This window comes from Haemorhous mexicanus, chromosome 1 (assembly GCF_027477595.1).
Source record: "Haemorhous mexicanus isolate bHaeMex1 chromosome 1, bHaeMex1.pri, whole genome shotgun sequence".
NCBI lineage: Eukaryota > Metazoa > Chordata > Aves > Passeriformes > Fringillidae > Haemorhous > Haemorhous mexicanus.
Genome location: NC_082341.1, coordinates 150362155 through 150374551, shown reverse-complemented (window position 1 = coordinate 150374551; position 12397 = coordinate 150362155). Strand labels below are relative to the sequence as shown.

General features: G+C 41.9%; 1 protein-coding gene across 1 annotated transcript in view; it reads left to right on the top strand.

Moving 5' to 3' along the window:
- ST3GAL1 (ST3 beta-galactoside alpha-2,3-sialyltransferase 1) overlaps positions 1 to 11956 on the top strand; it is a 79019-nt gene extending 67063 nt beyond the window's left edge. The window contains exons 5-7 of the mRNA XM_059867391.1: positions 4672 to 4717; positions 6923 to 7042; positions 8471 to 11956. Coding sequence (XP_059723374.1) covers positions 4672 to 4717; positions 6923 to 7042; positions 8471 to 8644 — 340 coding nt within the window. The 3' untranslated portion in view covers positions 8645 to 11956. The remainder of the gene's footprint in view (positions 1 to 4671; positions 4718 to 6922; positions 7043 to 8470) is intronic.
- Positions 11957 to 12397: the final 441 nt, after the last annotated feature.

Sequence of the window (12397 nt, the reverse complement as noted above, 5' to 3'; positions counted from 1 at the left end):
CAAGGGGGGGAGCTCCATACTTCATGTTGCTGTAGGAGATGGTAGCCTGTGTGGGGCAAATCCCTGCTTCTGGTAAGGCCTAGGGCTACTTTACAGACCCTCTCAATTCAGACTTCAGCCCTAAACAGTTGATTTCTAGGAAAAGCTTAATGTTGTGATTGTTCTTGAGGCAAGGATCGAGATCCAGTCCCTTTCATCCCCAGAGTCTCAGAGAAATGAAAAGGGAAGTTTTTGCTGGTGGAGGTGACCAGTTTGGTCAGAAGGCTTGTGAGCTTTGGGGTTCAGTGCCTCATTTTGGGCTTTTCTGCTCATCCTTCCTCCTCTCTGGTTCTTTGGGAGTCAGTACACTTGCAGAAGAGGATGAGGAGGCAGTGAGGGCTGTGCAGGCTGCTCACCTGAGGCAGGGAGAGCAGATGCAGACTGCAGTACTTGGTGTCCCATCCAGAGGATGAGCTCCCCTGGACAGGTTGGTCAGGAACTTGGTCTGTCTTTCCTGGTGGAATGTGACTGAGAACTGTGCAGAGGAAACAATGTTTTATGTGTCACCTGCATGTCTTAGCCTTAAATTCAAGTGTTCTACTTGGCAATGATGTGGCACACTGGAATTTATTCCCCAGTTCTTTTCTGAGTGCTGTCAGAAGTAAAGGTTGTCTCCTCCTAGATTTATGGCAGCACCAGAATTAGAAATGTGATCAAAATGCATGTTTCTTCTGGAAGCCTGCTAGCAGATTCTTTTCCTCCCTCTAAGCTGGCTTTTCCTAATCCAGAGAATGAAATACGTGACATTTGTACTGTGTGTGAGGTTATCTGCTGGATGTGAAAACACAGCCCTGTGGGGTTGCTTGGTGACACTCTGCTACACACAGACAGCAAGAGCACAAGAGCAGATCAGACTGCTTTACTCCAGAGAGAAATATTTCAAGACATTGAAACTTTTTTCCCAGTTTCAAAGTCTCAGAAGATTTAAACTTGGAAAAGTGTGTCTTGGGTTTGCTGACTGGACATAAGACCCACTTCACCATTTTAAGCCTCTTTGATGGAAAAACAAATGAAGATTTGTTTCTTCTCTTCATTTTCTTTTCTCTCTTTGTAGATACATTTTAGATTATTTTCATTTATTATTAAGATTCCCTTAACTTGTAAAAACTCCGTGTTAGCTTCCTTTTACCTTTTTTATCACCAGCATTTAATACATACAGTCATAAACTGGCTTGAAAAAAAAACACCTTTAAGACACACTCATAACTTGGAAAAATCAGTACACTTAGAAAAGTGTACCACTCACTACAAGTCATTGGGGTGCTGAAACCTGTCCAGGGAAGGGTCATGGGACTGGGGAAGGGTCTGCAGGACAAGTCTGATGAGGAGCAGCTGAGGGAGCGGGGGGTGCTCAGCTTGCACAAAAGGATGCTCAGGGGAGTTCTTACCAATCTCTCCAACTCCCTGTAGCCAGGTGGGGGTTTGGTCTCTTCCCTCTGTAACAAGAGACAGGAAAAGAGAAAATGCCTCAAGTTTCACCAGGGGAGGTTTAGATTGAATATCAAAAACAATTTCTTCACCAGAAGAGCTGTCCAGCCCTGGAGCAGGGTGTCCATGGGAGTGGTGGTGTCACCATCCCTGAAGGAATTAAAAATAAATACAGGTGTGGCACTTAAGGACATGGTTTAGTGATGACTTGGCAGTGGTGGGTTAACTTTTGGACTCAATGATCTTTGAGATCTTTCCAACCTAAATGATTCTATTATTTTATTGTTTTATAATTTGCATGGGCACATGTTTTTCAGGCAGGTCCACTGCCTGTCCCTGCCCCAGGAGAAAGTTCTTGGTGCTTCCTGAGCTCTGAGCCCTGCACTGATTTCGAGTGAGCCCATAGCCTATTAGGAAGCTATAACTGACCACAATGCAGTCACAGCACACGAAAGGGAAAACACCTTTGCTTAATAAATTACAGGATATATTATATATTTATAATTAGATTGTATACATGGGCTTGGTAAGCATCTGGTATAAATTAGTGTGCAATTATTTAACCACGTGAAAGAAATACCACTAGTTTAAGATATTTGCCATACTCAAAACAGGGAAATTGCATAATTAATAAGCTGAAATAATAAAAGCAGAAAATAATAAGCATACAAATCATAGCAATGTACATAGCATAAATTCAGCCTTGTAGAATTAACCTAGGAGCATGCATTAAACACACAGTGTCAGATAATGGGTATAAGGAAATTGTTGAGTGCACATTTTTAAAGGGGAGAAAGCATGAAATAAAAATAAAACACATTTGAAAGTCAGTATTTTAGAAAGGAAGTAGTACTTAGCTCCTTATCCTGGTCTGCTTGGGCATTGTTCCACGAGCACAGCCTGCACAGTGTCAGCTGAGTTTAGGCTAGCAAGAACCCAAGTGTACTCATAGCTAAAAACAATAAGCATCCTGTAAGCATCCTGTATTGGTTAAACTTTTACACAGTGTTTAATTTTCTGTATTGCAGCCAAATGAAAGAATTTCCTAAAACTCAAAACCTGTGAGTTAAGTATATTCTTCTCTTAGTATTATCATAATTCTTGCAATTTTTTATCTTTCAAAACAAAAGCCAAACTTCAGATTGCCTTAATTGTAGCTTCAATTGACAGTTGAGTGATTCCCTCAGACATTCTCAGACTGATGTATTTCCATCTAAAAACATCTCTCTAAGACTAAGCATTGTTCCAGAAAAGACTAAGAAATGCCTTTTCTGGGATAGGAAACTTTCAGGCCCACATCAGCCATATATTTTCCCTGGTTGTCTTCACCTGCAAGTCTTTTAGGATTATGTATGGTGAAAAAAACTCCACTTTGTTTGCAAAAACAGTTACTGTATTCCTCAAAATGTTACACATCTTGGCTCAAGGGTTCAGTAAATGTTTTGTACAATGAAATGAATGTTTTGTACAGGGACAATGACAGATTCCCCTGGAGCCCTGCTAAGTGGCTCATGGAAGATGTTTCCCAGGTGATGTTCCACTGCCTGTAGCCACCTTCATCACAGGTGTCACTGTCCCACTCCTGTTTGGTACCTCCTGGGTCACTCATTCCCTGGCTGCCCTGCAGCCCAGGTTTTACATGAACATAAGAGCAGAGGTCTTAATCAGTGTACCAATATTTTCTGTGTCATTTTATGTAATTCTGCAGTCACATGACAGCAGGACTTGAGTATTCTGAAACAATGAAGTTGCCCTTGGTTAAAATGACTAATATATCACCTGGCAGGAGCTCCAGCAGTCTCCTGGTTAGATCAGAGATGTCCATGAGTACTGTCACGACACTGCATTCTCATCTCTTTGGTCTTCCACTGTTATCTATCCATGAAATATAGCCCCCTTGTTTCTTTCACATCACCTTTTTAGAAAACATTAACTGTTTATTTAGATGATACTAAGGAGATTCTACCAGCAAAGAAGCCTTTTTTGTCTTCATGAGCACAAAAAGGGCGTGGATCACCAAGACTATGTTTACTGATTTGCTGATCAAGGCCAGGCATGGGCTGCAGGTGCAAGGGCACATTTGCTGAGACCAGGGTCAGAAGTCTGCATGAGTGTCCCTTTCCCCACCAGCATCACCTCCTGGGAGCATTGGAACCACCCATCTCCTCTCTCACTGCCTCCAGCCCAGAGCACAGCTGGAAGGTCAGGAGAACATTGCCAGGTCACCACTGGTTTGGGAAGATTCAGACAAAGTTTTAAAAGTGATGATGTTCCGTGGTTCAAAGGAAATAAAACCATAGTGACAGGAAGCTTGTCACCAAAACCCGAGTGAAACCATTTAGACTGAACTAATGGAAGGCTTTGGTGCTTTACCCCAACCCATCTAAAAAGTGTGCAGGATATATTTTGGGATATACTCCAATTACAAGGCCAGCTCACCCGAATTTTTTCCCTTGAAACAAACTCAGGATGATTTTTTTCTTACAGCACTAATGATGAGCTGTGCAATGCCAGCACACACTGTGGATGAGATACGGGGAATAAAAATTTTTTACATTTTCAAGACATGACTCATGATTTCAACCCAGTCATAAGGTGTACCTTGGAAGTTTTATGCTGGAAACTGCAGGAAGCCTTCAGCATCACCCTGGGGAGGAGGGAAATAACTTTCTGAGAGGGGGTGTGTCCTGGGAATGCCCGTTCCCCATAACCACAGAAGTGGTGAACTCTGCTGCCACCGACTCTGAAAATCATGTGGTAGCTCCGAGTATTAGGAGAGGAAAAGTCTCCCCCTGGTGGGAGAAGGATTTTCTGCCATGAAATTAAGTGGAAAGTCTTTCCCATCATCAAAGAGCAAAGACTGCAACAATAATGGCCCAAGAATCAGAAGTCTCGAGCTCCACGTAGTATTGACTCTACAGTATAGTCTCAGCTAAATCTTCCATGTCCTACTGTCAATAATTAACTTGAATATTTAAAAACATAATAGTTTCCTTTCAAATTGCTTCCATGACAGCTCAGGTTTTTCCTGCTGTGTTACTTAATTCCAGCCCAATTTTACAACAACTTCCTGAATTTACTACTATAGAATAATTTGAATTTATCACTGTATGTGAAGAATATTCTTTCTTTGGAATTACATGAAAATATTAATAAGTTGGGCTTTTATTTATCATGGTGCTGTCTTTCTTTTTTCTTTAACAGCACATATGTTCCAGTTCCAAGGAAAATCAAAGTCAAAAAAGAAAAGGTGAGCAGTGCTGGTTTGGGGATTTGTTCTGTTAATTTATTTGTAGGTCTTTTGCCTGTTTGGGAGACTGCAAGAATCCAAGCAAGCCCTTGACATTCATAAAAAGTTGCAGCCAAAATACAGACACTTTAAAAGGCTCAGCTAAGCTAAAGATTTGGCTCCTGTGTGCCTTTTAGGCCATAGATCAACCACTAAATAACTGTGGTTGGAAAGAAATTGCTTTTGTGGCTATGCCATTGCATGAGCTCTGTTCTGAAGGTTGCATCACTTCCTCTGGTGCTGCTCAGGAACATTAAAAGTGCAGCATTGTCCTCCACAGTAACTGCTCTGTTCCTACCCATTGCAGCCATTTGTATGTAATGATACTGAGGAGAGACTTCAGAGGTTTTCTTAAACAATTTTAATATTTGAATACCAAGGATGTTTCTGACTCCCAGGTCAGTTCCTTGTAATAAGGAGCTAAGTGAACTCTGAGCAAATAGAGTTGTGTGTTTCCAGGTCAGTGGAGAATTCCTGGTGGTAGGCTCTTAGCCCAGAGCTGCAGTAATTACCTGTACCCAATTAAACAAGTTGGGAGGCTGAGCTCAGGCCAAGTCCAGGAAGGTTTTGCTCCAGGTGTGTTACAGGTCTCACAGGCAATGTTCAAGCACAGTTTGCATGAGAGCACAGACAGAGACAGGCTGGAGGCAGGATTTTCCATGGGGCAGGATGTTAATTCCCATGGAGGAGCTTTAGCCACTGTGCAAAGACTTCTGGTGTTGTAGCTGCATGGTTGGAGAGTATAACCAAGGCAGGCTGTGTGGGAGAGGAAGAACCTCTTCCATGGAGCTTCCAGAAAAATAGAGATCTCATTCTCTCAGCCTTTGGAGAGAGTGATTTTCCAAAGATGTACAGGTGTCTAGTCCATCAAGGGCTGTTAAAGTATGACATTAGTTCCAGAACATTAAAATTACAAATTAAAGCACACACCTTTCATTCAAGAGGCCAGGTTTTGCCAAAGCCTTCAGGTGAGTCCCTGAGCTAGTATCAGTTTATTTTCCTTTTCTTCAAACCATGGACCTCTAGGGTGCAGTAAATAATCCCTTAGCTCATCCTGACCTGTTGTGAGGTACATGATAACCTCTGCAAAACCCCTGTGAGAAGCACCAGGGCAGGTTGTTAAACTCACAGCACAGCTGAGTGGCAGCAGCCCAGGGTACAGTGATATGCAGCAGCTTCCTGAGCATGAGAGGAGAACTCTGTGTTTCTTCCCACACTGTGCAATGCAAAACAGCCTGTGAGAAGAGATTACACACAGATGCAATATCAGCAATTAACCTCTGACTTTGTAAAAGGAAAAGCCTTGCAGCTAACACATACCACTGAAATGCTGTCACTCCAATAACAAACACAGCGTGCAGGGGAAAGTCTCTGTTTGCCTCACTCAGGGGAGGGGGTTCAAACCAAAGGCTCCTGCCAGTCCTTGGATTTACTGCACTCTCAGGTCTTAAGTGCTCTGTCTCTGGGAGATGACCTTTGTGAGATAAACAAATGCATTTGATGTCTTGTAAGAAAAAAAAATACAGCACAGAAAAATGGCACGTTTGAAAAACAGGATAAAAGAAGCATGCACGACCTGATAGGCTTCCTGATAGTTTGCATTTGGCCCTTGGTTTCCTTAGATCTGTACCTATAGAGATAGCAAGACTTGGCTGGCACATTGTGCAGAAGAGGCAGTTGTTCTTATGTTCCCACTCAAACTGATGGGAACTGGTGATTTTAGAGGTCTTTCCCAACCTGAATTAATCCATGGTTCTGTGAAATGTGTCATGGCATCTCATGTTTCCCTTGTTCAGGACTCCAGCTCCCCAGAGCTCACCTGCAGGGTGCTGCAGAGAGAGTTGAATGGCTAATACCTAATTTCCATCTCACTTGTGCTGTTTCATTCCCATTGGTTTCAGTAGGAATCTCCAGGGTTTACATTACTGTAAGCGGGAGGGATATCAAGACCAAGGAAGGGCTATTGATGTGTAATTGCACATGGGAAATATTCCTGAATGCACTAAATATGGGACTTATTTTTGCCTTTTATTTGCCTTCAAGGAATAACTATTATTCCTTTCTTACCCCATCCCCTACCCCGGTGTCCTTTAGGAATTTTGTGCTACCATTGTTGTTTTCCCCAGGGTATGTTACTAATGAGTCTTTCTCTCCAATTTTGCCTAGATCCTGGTTTATAATCCAGCTTTTATGAAATACATCTATGAAAACTGGCTTGAGCATCATGGGAGATACCCCTCCACAGGCCTTCTGTCTTTGATGTTTGCTCTCCATGTATGCGATGAGGTAAAGTCTGTCTGTGTTTGGATATATGGGTAAAAATCAGGACATTTCACACTGAAGAGCCAGGAACAACCCCTGGCCACTCACTCAGCCTTTGTTTCCCCCCTCCACCTTCTCTTCAAACATGTGCAGACTCCTCAGAAGCGTGCAGACACGCTCCAGTGCCAGTGATGGATTTTTTTAAAGTCAGCAAATCACAGGTTTACTATGTACTCCAGGAGATTATAATTAAACATAAACAGAGATTCCAGCTGGTATCAAAAGACATCTAAACATGAATGGTATCTGTGCCCATCTTGCTAGTGAAATTTGAATTATGTTTTGTCTCCTATTTTCAAACTCAGGCTTGTGGGTTTATGCTGGAGGTTATTAGTAAATGCCTTTGCTCCAGCAGTCACCTGGGGAAATTCCCTTGTTTGAGTGATGTGAGGTGCTCCAAGGTGTCTGGAGACTCAGCTAGTTAGAGTAAGGCCAGGTCAGCTCTACAAAATCCTGCAAGTATGGGCTTGTCAGCATGGGGCATCAAAAGCACTTTGCTGGCAAAATCTCTGTCCTGGACACACATCTGCTGGTGAGAGTTTTGGTCCCCCAGGCCTATTTTGCTTGGAGAGGTGATGGAAATACTCCTAAAGATACTGGAAGAAACTCTATCATAGTCACAGCAGGTTGGCTAGAGCCTGTTTTCTGGTAAGCAGGCAATGAACAGCGCCCTGACATTACAAAAACAGTTTAAAAATAGCTCATATTTGAATGTATCTGGGTGTGGTTGGTTTAGGGAGCTGGTTTAGGGCTATCACCCATTCTAATCCAGTCAGACAAACCACCACTCTCAGTTTAAATAAATCAGTGGTGATGTTTGCACTGTTACCATCAGAGGAGACAGGCATAGCCATCAACAAATGAGCCTTTGGGAGGGGAGAGGCTGTAGCTGGATGCACATGCATAGAACATAAAATCCACCTTTCTCTGAAGTAACTGCAAATATCATATAGTCAAGCATCTAAGTGTGGTGACCATGGGTCATTATTTGAAAGACCAGGACAAAACCAAATTTTTTTTCACTTTTTGTGGCTTAAATCATCTGAAGAGGAGATTCCCATGCTGAGCCACAGATCTCCTGAGGTCAATCATGCTTGAGGGATAGGAATGCATTTTTGTGCTGCTAAACAAGATTTAATGGATAGAAATCTCCTTTTCCCTCTGAGTTGAGGTCTGGTGGTGTCTCAGCATAGCTTAGGATGTGACATGGCCTGGGTAGGCCTTGGGCTGTTTCTCTGTGGTCACGTCATGCAGCAGAAGAGCTCGGAACACTACTGAGCACCTCAGGCGCTGCTGCCTGTAAATACACTGAGAAGAAAGAGTTTCTTCAGCATTTCAGATGAAGAGCAATTGCTTTCCAGTCCATAACACTAGTTCTCCCTTCCCTCCTAGGTGAATGTGTACGGCTTTGGAGCAGACAGCAAAGGACACTGGCACCATTACTGGGAAAACAACACTTCAGGCGGGGCTTTCCGGAAGACCGGCGTCCATGACGGGGATTTTGAGTTCAATATAACTTTGACTCTTGCCTCCATTGAAAAAATAAAATTTTTCAAGGGCAGATGACCCTGGCCACGGGGACAAGTGGGGGCTGCAATTTCCAGCATGCAGCAGAACGAAGCTCAGTGAAGATGATCTGGGCACCAGCCAGGTTTGAATGCGTGGATCTGCGGTGGGTTTGGAGCATCTCACGCCGCAGGGACGAGGCCGAGGCTTCCAAGCTGCACATGATTTCCCATCTTGGGAGAGCTGGGAGCTGCCAATCAGCTGGAATAAATTAATCTCTGCTTAGGCTCTATGGCTCAATTCTTGAATTACTGATGAAAGATCTGCCTGTTGCAATTAGAGGAAGCCTGAGCACAGGAACTGCTGTCTGTGTGTCTCTTCTCTCCTTGAGCAAGGCGGCAGATCCTTGAAGAAGAGTGAAAATGACTTCTGGGACTTGAAATCTGCTAAGGCAGCTGTGAACATCGTAGTAAGGATTACCTCAAAGAAATGAACTCACTTCTGCTGTTGATCTTCTTTTTGAACCACCTCTTCTCTGTTCTCTTATTACTTCTGTTTTCATGCTGTATTAAGGAAAAACACGATGAAGTTGCCTGGAGGAGTAAATATTTCAACCATTGCCTCATTTTGCATTGATAGTGTCTAGAAAATTTGAATCAAATCATCTCATGTATTATTTAATATTGCTTCCTACACAGCCATAATGATGGAGAAAATGATACTGAAACTCCAGGGGGAAAAACCTGGCCTTTTTAGCCACTTGCTTGTCTCATTTGGTTATATGTAATTTTTGGGGTGTTTTGGAGAAAAATAATCTGGAATGGTTTTTTTTTATTTTTTTATTTAATCAGTTTAAAATTGGAAAGTGGACTTTCTTCAAGTCATTTATATGTGCCTTTTATAATTGTGCAACAAATGTGATTTTTTTTTAAGATGACAAACCCTAAATTCAACATTTTTATAAAAGGGGGAAAAATTAACCAAAGTTTAGCTTCTGTCTAGTATGCTTTTGTAGTCAAAACCAATAGTAACAACTCCTATATTGTATTTGAACAAACACAAACAAGACAATTTTTGAAGGTAGATTTTACCTTTTTTATGGGAAAATATTCAAAAGTCCCAAGGAAAAATTTCTTCTTAATTTTTTTTACAAGTTTAAAAATGCAGTATCTCTTTACAAGGTCTCTATCCGAAATGGAAAAAAAATCATAGTTTGGGATATTAACTAATTATATACTAAGAATCTCCTGCTCTGTAGAAGCACCTACAAAGACACAATCTGTACAAGCTCATCTTAGAGCATGAGACAGATTTCAAAATCATGTACATCTCTGGAGAAATGAGTATATTGATGTCAGTACCCCCAGGCAGTGAGAGGAGGGAAGTTACAGTGGAGGTTTTATACTCACAGATTTTTGCTGGAATCAATGCATTAAAGCTTCAAGGACACATAAAGTGTAAATCCAAGTTCAGTCAGTGAAGAACAGAAAACTGTGGTCTTTTCTTCTCAATATGATGAAAACAGGACTCATGGATTATGGATCCACTTTCAGCCTTGGTGAAACCAGAGGAGTTCTTGCCACAGACTTCAAGGGACTTTTGATCAGGCTTGGGAAAAATGGCATATTTAGTTTTTAATGTATCACATTTGTTGGAATTTCTGGCAAAAGAAATCATCATCTAAATGTCCTCTCTTCTATGCACCAGTTGTGGCAGAATGTTCAAGCAGATGAGTATCTGAGTCAGTGAAAGCCCTTCAACAGTGATCTGTTCATCCAAGATTTATCCCCTTGTCTTTCTGCACCTGTTGGTAGCAGTGAGGTGCCCTCCAAGGCAGCAACACATGGCACAGTGTCATGGGCACAGTGTCATGGGCACTGCAATTTTGGGCCACAGCACTGCTCACCAACATGAATTGCTTTACCCACATGTGAGTATTACTGGACTTGTGGCCCATAAAGAGCCAAGAATGCCAAATGTCTCTGTGGGAATTGAGCTCCCTCAGCTTGACCCTTCATTGCAGCAATATGGAAAGGGCAGGATTTTCAAATCCTCATGATGAGACCTGTTCACAGTCCTCCTGTCAAGAAGCCATTTCCCAGCATGAACTGACCTGCACGTCACAGGCACAGCAGATTGGGTGGGCTCACTGTCTTCTGCAAGTCCTTTGTGAAAGAATGAAGCATTGCTGCCTGAACCATGTTTGTTTGCTTTAAGGATTCCAGGTTGTTTAGGTTGCTGTTAATCAATATGGCTCTTGTGAGATGCTGCAGTAAAACAAACAAAGCAAGTCTAAGAGGTAAAAGGCTTTGTGTAAGATGCCAGTCATAGCTTCACAGTGTGGCTGGATTTGGAGCTTCAAGTACTTTTCTTTTTTTCCTCATGGACAAGTATTAGTAATGCAGAAACATTGACTGTTCTTTCAGTCATTTTTAGAAAGACTTGGGAAAAAACTCATGGTGGTTAAATCCCCTTGATGTTTTGTTGTTGGGGTTTTTTTGGTTTTTTTTTTTTTTTTAATCACAGGGGTGGATTTGGAATCAAAAACAGTGGGAAAAGAAGCCAGCTATATTCTAGCCTGTGTTGTTTGAAAGTTTCCTTTTTCTGTTCTAATAAAATTTCCATTTTCCCCTGAACATTCTGATTCTGACAGCACATATAAATCCTCATGGCTCATACATGCAGGTAGATTTAGTGTCTTCATCATGGAACAAGCTGCAATTCCCATTTAATTTTGTTGCCAACAGCAAGCAGTAACTGTGTACAACTGATGTCCATTTTTCAGAGTGCAGGGAGAGCAGAAAGTGGATCTCTCCAGGTGTAGGATGAGGAATAGTCTGTGCCATCATGTTTCTATTCCAGGGGAACTTTTTCTAGAGTTGTTTAGGCAGCTGACTGTTGTGTTAGGTTCTTGTCTCAGTTTCTCCACAACTTTGCTGCTCTTTCAATTGCCTTCAGAATCAGGAGATACCAACAGATGATGCTGAGGGAAGAATAATTAATTCCCACTGGCATTGCTGAAGACTGTTTTCCTGTTAAAAACTTTTTGGGTTTATTTAGTTTAAAAGAACCAAGGAAAACATTTAACAACATGTCAAGGCTTCAAACTCTTGGACTGTATTTGCCACCACTGCAAAATCTCTGAAGCACTCCTTGAGTGTGTGTTATGTTTTTTACCAAAGCAAATTCTCTTGAGCACTTTTTTCCTCCCATGTCCAGGTTTTCTTTGTACTTTTCTCTGACTACACAATCAATTATGATTTTTTTCTCTAATGGCGGGAGTCTCACACAATCATTTGTTGACATTTTATTTATTTAATTTTTCAGTATGATATGAATTAAAATAAAATTTTTTATTGTAATCAAATCAAAGTGTTTCTGTGCACACTTCTTTTTCCACAGTATTTTCATTAACTCCTAGAACCTCCTCTGTCACATTACAGTGTAATGAAGCTTATTCCACTTTCTCACACCCATCTAGCCATACTCAATGATCTTAGAGGTCTTTTCCAGCCTTTATGATTCTGTGATCCCTTGGGTGACATTGGCATGTTGCAGGCTGCTTGTGGTCATCACACTGCTCCCATGGCAGCTCTAGGCCTCTCTGGAGAGAAGAAATTGACCTTAATATGCATGTGGTCTCCTGATGGATCTATGCTCTATTTAAGGGATAAACAAGGGAAAATAATGCAGACTCAGAAATCAGTGACTTGAGAAGAAATTCAACTTGTCTGACCTGGCTGAGATGTGAGGATCCACCCCAGGTCCCTGTTTTCAGCCCTGCTGAGGTCACACAAGCACTGGGGTCATGGT